The sequence below is a fragment of the Empidonax traillii genome, unplaced genomic scaffold (assembly GCF_003031625.1).
Source record: "Empidonax traillii isolate 1590-97213 ecotype Southwest subspecies unplaced genomic scaffold, ASM303162v1 scaffold1297:size275931, whole genome shotgun sequence".
In the NCBI taxonomy this organism is placed as follows: domain Eukaryota; kingdom Metazoa; phylum Chordata; class Aves; order Passeriformes; family Tyrannidae; genus Empidonax; species Empidonax traillii.
In genome coordinates this window covers 41,317-54,238 of record NW_020956490.1, presented here as the reverse complement: position 1 = coordinate 54,238, position 12,922 = coordinate 41,317, and the positions used below count along the sequence as shown (strand labels likewise).

Genomic DNA, 12,922 nt, shown 5'->3' with positions numbered 1-12,922 from the left:
CCGCCCCGGGCAGCCTGTTCAGTGCCTGAGCACCCTTTCCGCGAAGGTATTTTCCCAATATCCAATCTAACCCCCTCCCTGAGGGGAGCCTCAGCTTGAGGCTGTTTCCTCAGGTCCTGGAAGTCACAGCCTGCGTGCCCTCCCCTGCATCCCCCGTTCCCCCGGGCACACAGCCCCTCTCCGCGCTCCGGGGACGACAGCGGGATGCCCGGGTGCCCCTGTCAGACCTCAGCCCGTCCCTGGTGGGAGCCCCTCGAAGGCTGGACCAGCCGGGAAGGGATCCCCTGTGCCAGCCTCACCCGAGGGGGCGAAAGGGCGTGGGAGCGGGGATGGACCCTCCACGGCTGGGGATGGACCTGGGGATATCCCCCCTGCCACAAACCGCCTTCCACGAGGCACAGGCTGGAGGATTCCCAGTGTGGAGGATTCCTCTGTGTGTGCGTGTGTGTTGGAGCACACAAACCGCCCCTGCCACCGGGCACAGGGCGGAAGGTTTGGCTTTGGTACCACAGCGCGGCGAGGTCACGGGGCGCTTCCCGCGGCTTTACCAGGGGGCGATGCCCGTACCAGCACTCACCCCCCCACACCCCTCACCCCGTGTAGGAGGTGTCGGGGAGTTCCCCCGTCCCGCCCCGTCCCCGTCCCCGCCCCGGAGGTTCCCGGGGAGCCCCGCGGCCCGGAAGCGGATGCGCGGCCGCGGAGCCGGCGGCGGGCAGATGGCGGAGTGCGGGGCGCAGCCCGCCGGGGGTGGCGGCGGCGGGGCTGCGGGCGCGCCCAGCCGGCACGAGAAGAGCCTGGGGCTGCTCACCACCAAGTTCGTGTCGCTGCTGCAGGAGGCCAAGGACGGCGTGCTCGACCTCAAGCTGGTGCGGGGGGCTGCCGGCGGGGGGGGCGAGGGCTCCGCCGCGCCGGGGGTGGGTCCGGGTGGAGCTGCTGCTGCTGCTGCTGCTGCTGCTGCCGGGGGGAGCGGGGCCCCGGCAGGCTTGGAAAGGGGGAGCCCGCGGGCACGGGGTGCAGCAGGTGATTGAGGTTGGAGACCGGGAAAAAAAAAAAAAAAATCTTCACGGGAAGGGCGGCCGGGCGCTGGAAGCGGCTGGCCAGGGCAGCGGTGGGGTCACCGCGCTGGGGAGTGTTCAAAATCCACGTGGGTGCGGTGCTCAGGGACGGGGGTTAGCGGTGGGATTGGTGGTGCCGGGTTAATTAATGGTTGGGCTCGATGGTCTTGGAGGACTTTTCCAGTCTTGTGGTTCCAGGGGCAGGGAAGGGGTCCCCGGGGGTGCAGCAGAGCTGCCAGCCGTGCAGCCCTCACGCCTCTCCTTGCTCTTCCATCCCAGCCCTTCTGCCCACCCCATCGGGCTGTCCCACCCGCTCTGCCTTCGCCGGAGCCTTGCCCGGCGTTGCAGGTGTTTGTGTGCTTCAGTTGGAACCCGGTTTGACTGCCTCGTTCTTTTCTGCCCTCTTGCCCCTCAGCGAGGTGCTGCTTGATCAGCGGCACCGTAATGATCCAGCCCTTTAAAACCTCCGAGACCTATAGAAACTGTTCCTCCCTGCAGCGCTCAGACCTCCCGGCAAACACCAGGAGGGGGAGCGTGGTCACATTCACCTGCCGGAGGTTGTCCCCGATGCCTTTAGCCTGTGGAGAAGTGCTCTGTGAATGCGTCTTGCTTCTTCGTTTTTTAAGATCTTCACCTAGAGGAAGTAACTAATCCCTGGCCTTTTCTATAGGTGAAGTTCCTTTGCTATGGCTTATGCAAATACCTCTCACTTGGCCACGTGTGCAAGTGCTCTGACCCTCCTCAGGGAGCAGACAAGTGCCAGAAAGCCCTGAAGATGCAGGGGCTGGAGGAGTCTCCTGGCTCCTTGCCTGTGCCAAGTTGTTGTCTCTTTGGATTTGGCAATATTTTCCTGCTTGAGATGTCCCTTAGGTGGGCTCATGTTGGTCAGAGTGATTTGATTTGCTCAGTTGTGCAGTGTAGGGTCTGCAGAGTCCCAGCTCGTTACTGGTGAGTGAGGAGGGATGTGGTGGTTCCTGTGCTGACCCGCTCTGGCTGCTGCCACTGACTTTGCTGGTCCTGGCTGTGCACACATTAACTCTTGCTGGTGCCGGGTTACTGTGTAGTAGTGGAAACGGTGCAGTTCTTCGTGTCCCGAAACATGAGGGGAGGAGAGTTGTGTGAGCAAGGTGGGGAAACCCCAGAGCTGCTCATGCTCGCTCTCCACCTGGCATCCTGTCTTTTAAACAGTGGAAAAATTGCACCTTTTCACGTGCCTCTTGAAAAAAGTGTTCTTTATCATCAATATCAGATCTGATTTAGAAAAGGCCTTTTGAATATTGACTGACAGAACTGCTGTCAGTCACACAAACAGCCCTCAGCATTCTCCTTCCCAACCCCATCTCTTTTACCCTGAAGGAGCACTGAATTTTTAGGCTGCTGAACCAGCATTTTCTAACCCTGCTTTGCAGCTGGGGAACGGGGATTTTTTGGATCCAGTGTGAGCAGGATGGCTGGAACTTGGTTTGTGTTTAGTAGGGGGGGTTGCAGGGTAAGAAAAGGAGCGAAGGATGAGTGACTTCTTCCCGTGGTCCCATGACATTGTGACAAGTTACATCTCTGTAACTTGAAGCGCTGGAACAGCAGAGGTATGAGATGGGGAGCGAAGTACTTGGCCAGGAATTGGTCTGAGGGGCAGGAAGGAGCTCAGCATGACTGAGAGCGTGGAGTTAAGTGTCTTAACCTTTTTTGCAGGCTGCGGATACCTTGGCTGTGCGACAGAAGCGACGGATCTACGATATCACAAATGTGCTGGAAGGCATCGGGCTGATCGAGAAGAAATCCAAGAACAGTATCCAGTGGAAGTGAGTGGCAGGGATGGTCTAAATCGTTCACAGGTCCCTTCCAGTGCAGGTCTGAGTGACAGTGGGGTTAAAATGCCCTGTGCAGAGGGAGGTTCCTCAGTGGTCCGTGCCTGTGCTTCCCCCAGCTGGGCTGTGCTGACGGCAGCAGTGAGGAAAGCTGAAATATGTACGGCATGTCTCCTGCAGCAGAGCTGTTATTTTGGTACTAACTAAATATTTACAGTGCCTTGGGCTGGAAGAGATGCCTGTCATGAGCACTGAATATGAGGTGGAACCCTGCTGGTCTGTGGGAAGTAGAAAAATGTATTGTAGAAACATTGATGTTCTTGGAAGGGGAGGATCTAGAGCAGGTACAGGCGAGGCTTTCCAGGCAATCTGTCCTTGACATTGTGAGGGGTGACAATAAGAGGCTAGAAACATCTCTGAGAGTTTGGGGCTGTTGTGGTTGCCTCCAGAGGCTGATGCATCTCGCTCCTTTTCACTTTGCCCAGAGGGGTGGGTCCTGGCTGCAACACCCGGGAAATAGCTCACAAACTGATCGAGCTGAAGGCAGACATAGAGGACCTGGAGCAGCGGGAGCAGGAGCTGGAGCAGCAGAAGATGTGGGTTCAGCAGAGCATCAAAAATGTTACAGAAGACATGCAGAACAGTCGATATCCTTTGTGTGAACTCATGTTCGCTTGCTGGGCCGGAAAGCGGAGACCTGAGGGCTGGGTTGGTGGGGACCTGTTGCTGCTGGAGAAGCTGCACTGCAAGAGTCGAAAGGCAGTGCCTGGCTTTGGAATTAGGGTGACCGTCCAGCCTGGGAACCTGCTTTCTCTGCAGTGCACAGCTTCTCCTCTGTCTTGTGGAAGCAAAAGACACTGTCATGTTTACCACGGTGAGAAAAGTGCTTCTTTCTGAGTCACAGGTGGCACTTTCTTGAGAGCAGAGCTGCTCCTGTGGCTCAGCTATCTCAGGATGTGAGCTCTGACGAGCACGTGGCTTGCAGACCACTTCAGTGTGGCATGGAGACCCTCTGGGAGTGGCATTCCTTGTGCTTGGGAAGGAAAGAAAGGCCAGGTGTCCTTTGAGCTCTCAGCCTGTGCAGGAAGCTGCAGCCTTTCTCCTTAACCTTGGAAACATTAGCATATGTGACACATGAAGACATCTGCAAGTGCTTCACAGGTGAGGAATTGGTGCTCCATGATCAAGATGTGGACTCTGCAGTCCTGTCAGTCTCTGCCAGCTGCTCTCCTTTCTCCAGGGAAGAGGGGGCAGCAGACCACAGGCTGCCCAGCAGCATCAAGTTAAATGTAGTGTGAGCTCTGATGCCATCCTGGGGTTGTGTGCCACTGAACTGTAGCTTTCTTGTCACCCTCAGAGGGGCCAGGCAGTATTTTTTACTTGTGCCCAAAGGAATACAGCTGTTGCTCCTAAGGAATTCTTTTGGCTGGGTGTCACTGTCTGGGTGTATGTGTGTTATGTTGGAAACCCTTTATTTTGAGGGCTTGGGTGGGCAGTGTTCTTATAACAGAAAACATTTTATTGCATGGTAGAAACTGGGCTGTAAGCAGGGAAGTAGGATAAAAGGTGGTCCCTTCAGCTGCATCATCCTCCCTACTAACAAGAGTGCAAGAAGGAGATAGAGAAGAGCAGGACAGAAGGGAATACCCCACTTGCCCTGTCCTCACTCCCCTGTGTGCTGCTTTCCTAAAGTTGGGGTGGGGGACCCGTATCAAAAGTCTTGCATTCTGTCTCTCTGGGGCAAGAGTGAAGAAAACCCACCCGAGTCTTCGCTTCTCCTACTGCCAATTTCAGTGACAGAGATGTAAGACCAAAATAACCCTGGTGGCCATCGTGCAGTGTGGCAGCCCTGCACTCCCCCAGCTGTTCTTCCCAGCTGTGGTGGTGCAGAGTCACAGCTCCTTTCTGCTTCGGTGGACACCTGACCTCTCCTGACCTGGCAACCTGTGTCTGCTTGCTTGCTGCAGAGATTGATTGATCCTGAGCTCCCCCAACCACGTGTCTGACTCTCCTGTCTCCTCCAAGCCCTCTTCTCACCCTGCACTACGTCAGCTCTTCTGTTTGCCATCGTTGCCCTTGCGCTTTCCTTGTTCACCGGCATTTACGCTGCTCAGGTTCCCCCCTGGTGTAACAACTGCATCACCACCCCCCACCTCGGCTGTGCTGCTGCTTCTGGTTGAAGATTGAACCTTTGGGGGGCAGGGATTGTGTTTTCAGTTTGACAGTGCTTGGGGCCACATGGCTGGTGACAGCCTGGAAGGGTTTACTGGAGGCCAGCAGACAGCTCACTGCTTGGCTGGTTGAGTGTTTTGCATTTTATTGCACCTGGTTTTTTGTAAACCGGTTTGTGTCTGAGGTCAGACCTCACCAAAATGTGCAGAGATTAGATCTTACTGAGGGCAGGTCTGAATTCCCTCTAGAACAGAGGGCTACTCCGTGTTTTTCCATTGTCTGTCCAGTTTTCCTGTATGAATATGCCTTACATGATTCTTTTTCCTCTCCTGAACATCTGAGTCTTACAGAGATTCTTAGTTGGACCTCTTGGGTCCTTGAACTGTGGTGCAGGCTGAATTTCAGCTCCTGGTTTTTCTAATCAACTGCTATTGATCTTGCTTTCTCCAAGATTTCCATGCTTGGGCTCTTGTCAAATGATACTCCATTCCTTGGATTAATCAAAAAAAGAAAGAAGTAAGAATATGTTCGTTTTTAGTGACTGGAAACATAATTTTCCCATCTGTTGTTGTGATGCATTTTGCAATTGCAGATTCAAAAAGGAAGTGGAAATGCACTGTGAGCTGTTTTGTAAAGTTATTTGGGATGTAGGTGCCAAGGGAGATAGAAACCCAGCACCTGTCCTTGAGACTAACAGGATTTAAAGCTCAAGCTGGTGACTCTGAGCTTTGCTATCCATTTTTAATGCCTCTTACATTTTTCTTAAGTATAGATTTGTTAAACAAGTCCCATCTGATTGTCAAATCCTATGTTATTTTTAATCCCTTTGCCTTTCCCTGATCTGACCTTTGATTGCTTGCCTGAAATTAAGGGATGTGCTTTTCTGCTCTCCCCTCTCTCTCATAGCTCTGGGGATCTTCTGTGTTAATTATCAAGTGAAGCTTAATGCAGAATACTGGTGAACTGTGAATATTAACCACCCCAAAGCTTAAACATTCAGAGTGAAAGCTGCAAGCTGCTTGATCTGAATATGTCAGACGCTCACAGAGCTGGTGTTTCTCTGTTCACGTTTCTCTAAACCCAGACATGGGCTGGGAGCTGCTCACCTGTGACTTGTGTTATCAGGGCACAGGTTTTAAGGAGCTGCAGGACTTGGAAAGGAAGGATGACCCCATCTCTCCACTGGCAGTCCAGCTCTTTTGTTTATAATTCACATACAAAAGCCTGTGACAGCAGAATGAGGAGTACTTCTCTTAGCATTCATATATTCTTAAGAGTGAATTTAAGCCAGCCCTTACAAGGAAAAGAAATAGTCTTGGTGAGGACACTGCTGAAAAACTTTGGGGTTGCACTGGGAGAAACTTTGCAGGTTCTTTGTGCCCTGGGTGTTGGCACGCTGGGAGCTGTAGGATGTGCTTGGGATGGAGATGTCTTCCTAGAGGATTGCAGTCCTGGAGGATTGTCAGGAGATAGGGGGGGTTTGGGGAGGGTTTCTTCCTCAGTGCTTAATTATCATCCCACCAGCTTGTGCCCACTGACTGGTCTGTTTTCACAGGGGACACCCTCCTTGTGATTAGAGCCCAATCTGGCACACGTTTGGAGGTGCCCATCCCTGAGGTGAGTGGCAAATACATGGGCAGGGGGGGGTGTGTGTGTACACCTTGTGTGCACATCTTGTCTGTGGGAAACTGATGTTCTGTTCAAAAAGGGCTTTTAATGTATGCGTTGTTTGCTTTTGACTTTTCCCAGGGCCTGAACGGGCAGAAGAAATACCAGATCCACCTGAAGAGCACGAGCGGCCCCATCGACGTTCTCTTGGTCAACAAAGATACCTGGAGCTCTCCTCCTGTCGTCCTCCCTGTCCCTCCCCCCGAAGACCTCATTCAGTGCCAGGCAGCTGCGCCCTCCAAGACGCCAATCCCGCCGCTCACCCACTTCCAGGAGGCCTCTGTTCCCAGCAGCACCCAGCCCTCCACACCAACACCCACCAGCACTCAGGACCACGGCCCTCCCACACAGAAAAACGCAGGCACAGGTGAGAGGGAGCTACAGGAGGCGCATCCTTTCGCCTTGGTTAGTGGGACTGGTTGTGTTGAGGGAAATCAGCCTTGAGGGGGTAGTGCCAGCCTGTAGGGGCACGTGTAGGGGAGATCACGCAGGTTCATTGATGAGCAAAAGCTTGCGAAAGGGTCATTTTGAGTCTTTATCCAAGCTTTCAGTTTGAATAAAGGTGGTCAGAAATACTAGATTAGGTTGGTTGTGGCTTTGCCCGCTAAATTTTGAAGGCCCCCAGCGATGGAGATTCCCAGCTTCCCTGGTGAGCCCTTTTGGGGCTACAGCACCCTCTCAGTGAATTCTCTTATCCTAAAGTTTGGATCCTTTGAGCTCATATTGTGCCTGTTTTGCAGTGTTACATCGCTTGACACCAGTGAGTTCTTAAATTTGGTAACAGCTGTTCAGGTAGCTTCAGGCTGCTGTTAGGTCACCTCTCTGCCTGGCTGATCAAGCCCAGCTCCCTCCACTCTTCCATGTGCCCTAGACCCACAGGTAGCTTGGTAGCCCCTCAGCTGAATCTCCCACAGCTTTCATGACCTGGACAATGGCCAGAGCTGGACACAGCGTTCCAAGTGCATCCTCAGCCCCAAGCAGGAGGACAGTGACTTCCCTCGCTGTGCTGGCCATGCTTCTCCTGGTGGAGCTGTTCATTGCTAGCTGGCTTGTTTTCACTGCTGTGAGAGGTGTGCTGCAGCTGCTTTGGGGGTGGTGGGAGATGAGGAGATGATGTCCCTGCGTGTGTGGCTCTTTCCAGAGTGCGATGTCCCTGCGGCAGAGCCCAAGAGCGGCGGCGACGCCGACAGCCAACCGGCCGGGCTGGATGCACAACTGCTCCAGTCCTCTGCCTCCCTGGACAGCAGCTCCGTCCTGCCCAGCACCTCTACCTCCTTTGAGCCCATCAAGCCCGACCCCACGGGAGGTGAGTGTGCTCCCCTTGTTTCACGTGTCGCTCCAAAATCACGCAGTGAGGGAAATCACGGAGCGAGGGAAAGGCTGCTGGGCCTGGAGGAAGGAGCTGAACTCCGTTCTGCCGTGGCTGTCAGCCAGGCTCTGCCAAGGATGAGTAGGCATTTCCCTGTGAGGGTGCCAGGGGACCTGGTGAGAAGGTGACTTGCCTAGTGTCCCGCTGCTTTTTTTTGACATCAGTACTAGAAAAATCTGTGAGGGGCACCTGCATGACACATCTCTGCTGGTACATGTAGGGTTATTCCCTTTCGGTCCTTTCTGTAGTGTAAGGTTCTATTTTGGAGGCCACATGAAGCTGTAGAATTTCCAGCCATCACTGAGAGCACCTTTGTAACTCATGGAGAGTTTTCCTGTGTTAGGATAGCTCTTGTCTCTGTTTTCCTCCTTTACTCAGGAATGCTTCATCTACCCTTAGATCTTTTGTTCTTAGTGATCTTGCAGTGCGTATTTGGGGAGCTCCCTGATGTGCTTGGTGAGGTGAAATGGGCTTTAAAAAAAAGGAACATTGGAGCTTTATGCCGGGAAATGGCAGGCTGGCCCAGGGAGATAAAAGCATCCTCTTACACGAGGTAAATCGAGGCAGCGCGTGGAAGCTGACACCGTGTGAGGTTTACAGACAGGCAGTTACTGCAGAGCTGCTGGCCGTGATAACATGTTTGTGTCCCTGGGCTCCTACAAATTTATCTTACAGTAGTAGAGCTTAAGTGTTTTATTGCTTATCATAGCAGCAGAAATATCTGACAGGGAGTGTGGGAGCAGAATTTCTGGACGGCGTAGGATGATTTGGGTGTGTGAGGAGTACAGTAGGTTTGTGGTTGATTCTGCTGTAAAGCATTTCAGACTCTTCGTGTAATGATCCAAACCATCTGGTTTGTTGTGTTTGCAGTACTGGAACTTCCCAAAGAGCTGTCAGAGATGTTTGATCCAATGAGAGGTACGTTCATTCCCTGACCACGGCTTTGCTGTGTGCCCACAGAAGTGGGACAGTTTGTTTGACTCACTCCCTTTTGGATTATTTTGTGGATGTGGTTTTGTAAGGTGCTTGTGGTCACTGCTGGCTGCTGGCCCTCTACTTGTAGTCAGGCACTCTTAAAATTACTGGTTTCTGGGTGTATTTTTCTGTCTCCATGTTTCCAGCAACCTCTGTTAGAGCTTGCTTAGTTTCTCTTGTCCCCATGCTGACACTAGCCTGTGCTCAGCCTTCCCATGCTCCTCCTTCAGCTTGTCAGCACTATGGAAAGGAAAAATCCCTGTTAAGTCTCGTTTCAGCTGTAGCCTGAGGCTAATCCAAGCAAATATTTTAGGGAGATAGTGTTCTTTCTTTGAAATACCACTCAGTGGTGTTGGTGGGGCTGGTAATTTTGGAGCAGTACGGAGAGGGAGATGCTCTTACGTGTGTTTGGAGTTCTCACTCTGCCCAAGGAATGTCTAGGGGTTGCTGCCTAATGGTAGGAGAGACTCTGGGCTAAGGGCAGGAGAGGTAAAGCAATTTGGTCTAACATAAGGCTAAACTGGGAAACTCTTTTTTTTATCAGCACATTTATTTCCCTTCAGCGCTGGTGGAATACTCTGTAGCCCCAGAGCTCGGCAGAGCTGAGTGCACACACAGGCACTTTGGTGGTGGTCACAGGAGGTGTACAGCTGTCCCTAGTTTCGTGCTCTAGCAGATACTTTGTGAAGGTGCTGCCTTTGTGTAAGAAAACCCCACGAGCCCAAACACGCCCACGTGTGAGCCTCCAATCTGTGTGCTGTGAGCCCTGGGCTCCGCAGTCAGCCCGGAGAACATCCTTCCTCCTTGCCCAGCACCTGCTGCTGCAGATAGTGGATGAAGTCCTGATGATGTCTGAGTACATCTGAAGAGTAAGTTTGAGTTCAGTGTGAGACATGAACTGCTGCAAAGCCCCAGCCACGTAGAAGACCTAGCTTACCCAAAGTAACTGTACTGTGTGACTGCGTGGACTCCATTAGAAAGGAGATGTTTGCTGTCTGTGGTATCGTATGTGGCTTTATGGAGTATTCTTCCCAGTTTGGAGTGGGAAGGTGAAGATCCAGGAGGGAAGGACAAAACAGAGTCGACAGCTACAGAGGCAAAACCCAGGACTGGAAAAAAGGCAACACTACAGAGCTCAGAGAAGCAGTCCTTGCAGCATGCTCCATGCAGCCTCTCATCCCTCTGTGATCCCAGTACTGTTGCCCTGGCACTGGCAGCTGCTTTAAGGCTGTGCACTTTAAGCTGCAAGAGCTGGAGCTCTTGCATAGTGTTTTGTGTTGGAATTACTTTTACTGCGTGGTTTTATCTCTTATTTTAAGCCCAAGCTTCCTTTCACCACTGCCTTCTGTACACACTGTGCCTTAACCAGAGAAGGGATAACAAGGGTGGGGAGAACCCTGGGAAGGTGGGGAACTACCCTGGAGCAGACCAGGAGAGCAGAGTGTTTTGCTACCATGTTTGTCTCTTCCCCAGAATGTATGAACTCTGAGCTGCTGGAAGAGCTGATGTCATCTGAAGGTGAGTCTTGGAGTCTCCCATCATGGTGTGGCCTTCCCAGGAGGAAGGCCGTGCTGTGTGACTTTACCCAGCTGGCAGCCCTGAGACTTCAGACTTGCCCTCATCTTTTCTGGGCTCTGGACACAGACTGTTGTTCTCTCAGTCCTGACAGTTCCTGAGAGAGATGTGAGAGCCAGGAGTCTCTTTGGTACTGCAAGGCTGATTGAAGCAACCTCACAGACACTTTACTGTGAGGTGGCTGCACAGCTCGGTGCCCTTTGGCAGCTCTTGGCTGGGGGTGGCAGCGCAGAGTTTTGTAACCAACCCTGGGCTTCTTTTTCCCCAGTGTTTGCTCCCTTGCTCCGCCTCTCCCCTCCACCTGGAGATCACGACTACATCTACAACCTGGATGAGAGCGAAGGCGTCTGCGACCTCTTCGACGTGCCTGTCCTCAACCTCTGACTTCTCGGTGCAGCTGTGAGCCCTGCAAACACAGACTGTTTTGTAAATCTTTGGAAAGTGTCTATTTTTGGATTCCTTTTGTGCTAGAGCTCGATGGCTGAATAATTCAGAGATGCTCTCATACGGACTCAGAACCAAGAGATGTGGACTTGCAGGCTGGGAGCCTCCCCATAACTCGCTTCTTCCTCTGGTGCTCGTGCAGGATGCACGTGCAGCTTGCCCCCTGCCTCTCTCCACTGGATCCTGGGCCTCTCCTCTAAGGCTCCGTTGTTTTGAGTGTTCCCAGTTCACCTGTAGAGTTTGCCCACGTGCCTCTCTGAGCTTCCTCCAATCTGCATGCCTTGGTTTTTCCTGCACTCCCAGAGGCACTTTGCACCAGCTGCTACGAGGAGCCCTAATACCGTGGTCAGTTCACAAGCCCAGAGGTTGTTAGTTAGATTTCTCCATGTTAGTGGTTCGGATTGAGGTAGTTGTGTTTCTGAAAGGCATGGGGGGGGGGGGGTAATGGCATCAAAGTGTCTATTTCTGCCAGTGATTTCAGACCAAGCTAGTACGTTTTACAAGAAAAAGCACTTTTTTTAGCCAGCTGTGCCTCCTAGTGGGACTCAGGAGCTGAGTCTTTCCCTGCTTGTGCTTCAGCAGGAATGGTGGTTCTGCTTTCGCCAGTCTGCTGATGCACAACCCCGGGGGCTCCAGCTCCTTGTCCAGCAGCTGTGCTGTTTCTACAGGGCTAAAGGAGAGGTGCCAGTATGGTTTCTTTCTTAATTTTCGTTTTTGCCTGACTGAAGAGATGTCTGAAAGGATAAGACTGCTCCAGCTGGTGCCTGTAAGGTACTCCAGGGACATCAGAGCCTGCTCATATTTGCAAATAGCTGTATTCTCCAACCATTGCACTTGAGCCTGCAACTGTCTGAAAGGCGACCAAGCAGTAACAATCCAGTAGTACTTTGCTGTGACAGGTTACGTAGGTGTTGTCAAAATAGTGAGCTTTTTTCCCCCTCCCCTTCTTCTCTCAGGATCAGTTTTTCTGTATATTTGAATTTTTGCCTCTAGCGTCCACAACCATGCTCCCAATCCCTGATCCTGTGGCAGGTCTTTTTCCCAGCACACGATGCTTTCTCTGCACCGTTTTTCCGCAAAATTTTCTTCCTTGCTTTGTAATGGAAGGCCTTCTGTTGGGTTATTCAGGATCATCAGCCGGTACCAGGCTTTGGACCCTGTGCAAGTTCAGTTGGAGGTGTAAAAAATGCCCTGATGGATTTGTGTCGTATTTTGCAAGCCCCCAGCTTTGCGTTTCGGTCAGATCCTGTATTTGAGTGTCTTTAGTTTTGCACATCTTCCTGCCACCGCGGTGGTAGCAGCTGTCCTGCCTTTCCTGCTCCGCAAACTGCCCAAGAGAGAGCCAGGCCAGGCCGTGCTGGGCTCTTGAAGAGAGGTAGCTTCCAGCCATCCACTTAAATAGCTGATGTTTAATTTCCCAACATAGCTGCTCACTGCCTGTGACCCCCACAACCAACTGCAGCACCAGCACTGAGGGGAGGTAAAGTCTGAAGAGCCTGCAGAGGTGAGAGAGGACTATGTGCTTGGGACCTGCATCCCTGAGGTGGCTCCTCAGGCCATCCTCTTATCCACGGGGCTCCTCTGGAAGGACTGTTCCCTTCTGCAGCCCCAAAGCACCAGCAGCCTCTTCGGGAAGAGCGTGAAGAACGCGGGAGGAACAACGGGACACTCCAGACAGCCGAGGTTGTGGGACCCCTCAGGGGGGTGAGCTTCCAGCCTGCATGCAGCCAGTCCCAGAACCTTCCCCTCTCCACATGGAAGCTGACTGGAATCCCTCGGTCCTGCACGTGTTGTTAGCAAGGCTCCCTGGCTCTGGTGTAGCTCCAGCTCTTCGCCTCCCGCCTGGCCCTCGCCCT

General features: G+C 52.8%; 1 protein-coding gene across 3 annotated transcripts; it reads left to right on the top strand.

The window, feature by feature from the left end:
- Positions 1 to 672: 672 nt before the first annotated feature.
- Positions 673 to 11,063, top strand: E2F4 (E2F transcription factor 4). 3 transcript variants are annotated; one of them, XM_027906426.1, is made up of 10 exons: positions 673 to 866; positions 2,748 to 2,857; positions 3,349 to 3,510; positions 3,981 to 4,024; positions 6,591 to 6,652; positions 6,785 to 7,070; positions 7,845 to 8,009; positions 8,943 to 8,990; positions 10,521 to 10,565; positions 10,891 to 11,063. In XM_027906426.1, the coding sequence occupies exons 1-10, from the start codon at positions 687 to 689 to the stop codon at positions 11,004 to 11,006; spliced, it is 1,218 nt and encodes a 405-aa protein (XP_027762227.1). In that variant the 5' UTR covers positions 673 to 686; the 3' UTR covers positions 11,007 to 11,063. The 3 variants fall into 3 exon arrangements, with proteins under 3 accessions (XP_027762227.1, XP_027762226.1, XP_027762228.1); XM_027906425.1 differs by having other exon boundaries at positions 673 to 914; XM_027906427.1 differs by lacking the exon at positions 8,943 to 8,990 and having other exon boundaries at positions 673 to 914.
- Positions 11,064 to 12,922: the final 1,859 nt, after the last annotated feature.

Excerpts from the sequence above, each read along its gene's own strand:
- E2F4 (XM_027906425.1), top strand. The coding sequence starts at position 687 with ATGCGCGGCCGCGGAGCCGGCGGCGGGCAGATGGCGGAGTGCGGGGCG. Across the intron at positions 7,071-7,844 it reads ACAGAAAAACGCAGGCACAG|AGTGCGATGTCCCTGCGGCA; the intron begins GTGAGAGGGAGC and ends GGCTCTTTCCAG. Across the intron at positions 10,566-10,890 it reads AGAGCTGATGTCATCTGAAG|TGTTTGCTCCCTTGCTCCGC; the intron begins GTGAGTCTTGGA and ends CTTTTTCCCCAG.